This window comes from Etheostoma spectabile, unplaced genomic scaffold (genome assembly GCF_008692095.1).
Source record: "Etheostoma spectabile isolate EspeVRDwgs_2016 unplaced genomic scaffold, UIUC_Espe_1.0 scaffold433, whole genome shotgun sequence".
NCBI classification, from domain to species: domain Eukaryota; kingdom Metazoa; phylum Chordata; class Actinopteri; order Perciformes; family Percidae; genus Etheostoma; species Etheostoma spectabile.
Genome location: NW_022605608.1, coordinates 110870 through 111825, shown reverse-complemented (window position 1 = coordinate 111825; position 956 = coordinate 110870). Strand labels below are relative to the sequence as shown.

Sequence of the window (956 nt, the reverse complement as noted above, 5' to 3'; positions counted from 1 at the left end):
GGTGCAAGTCTCTTTCTGATTGTACCACAGACCTAAAACGGATTTCATTCTTCAGCTATGTGGAAGTGCAGGTTTAGCGATACTTGGCTTGAAAGAAAAACTGAATTTAAGGCTCAGTTGATGTTAGGATAAAGGTCTTAAATTCCATTCATAATGGTCTTTAAAAGTCTTAAATTTGACTTGGTGAAACCTGCTGAAACTCTTTTTATACACTGTTGTATTTCTGTTGGGATCGATCCCTTTTGAGATTTAGAAATTAGCATTGCACCGCCTACGATTTTTTTTTTTTTTCTATTAAGTCTTTACTAAAAAGTATTCTATAAGAAAATTGATTTTCACTCTACAAAGGGTTGTCTGAGATTTGGTGGTTTCTTGGCTGAAAGAACATCTGCCTTCATGGACGGCCACAGTGCTTACAGTAGTGATGTTATCGGGTTCCTCATGCCTGGTGACTGTAAGTACAGGCTGGCGGTGTGGTATTAGTCAGATGACTTAGATAGATCACTGACACTACCTGGCCAGATGGAGTTTATGTTAAGGCAGCAGGTAATACTCATATTACCTGGCACACTATTCCCTGTTTATTAACTCTAAACAGAATCTTAATTAAAAATTAAGTGAAACTCTAAATACATTTTTCTTTCTTTAGCTGGATCCTCAGACATTGCAAAATAAAGACTGGCAGAGGACCGTCATCGCCATGAATGGGGTAAGTGTTTTAAGCATCCCAGTCAAAGGTGCCAAGAGGTTACGAAGAAAGATAAGGGAAAGCTACATGATGACATTTAGCAAAGGGTTCTCCATTTTTGCACCGATTATCCTTCACAACTTGTGTTAAATGAATCACTTTAACCAACAATGCTGAAGTTGGCTTCTGGTTCACAGCTTCCAAATTAGGTCAGGTTAAGCGGAAAGTTAAAGGAAAGAGAAGTTATGATATATATATATATATATAT

The 956-nt window shown here is 37.3% G+C and overlaps 1 protein-coding gene across 2 annotated transcripts in view; it reads left to right on the top strand.

Annotated features, from left to right (window-relative positions):
- LOC116686655 (breakpoint cluster region protein) overlaps positions 1–956 on the top strand; it is a 25915-nt gene that overhangs the window by 17163 nt on the left and 7796 nt on the right. For both annotated transcript variants that reach the window (XM_032511676.1, XM_032511678.1), the window contains one exon: positions 650–709. In XM_032511676.1, the coding sequence (XP_032367567.1) occupies positions 650–709 (60 nt within the window). The remainder of the gene's footprint in view (positions 1–649; positions 710–956) is intronic.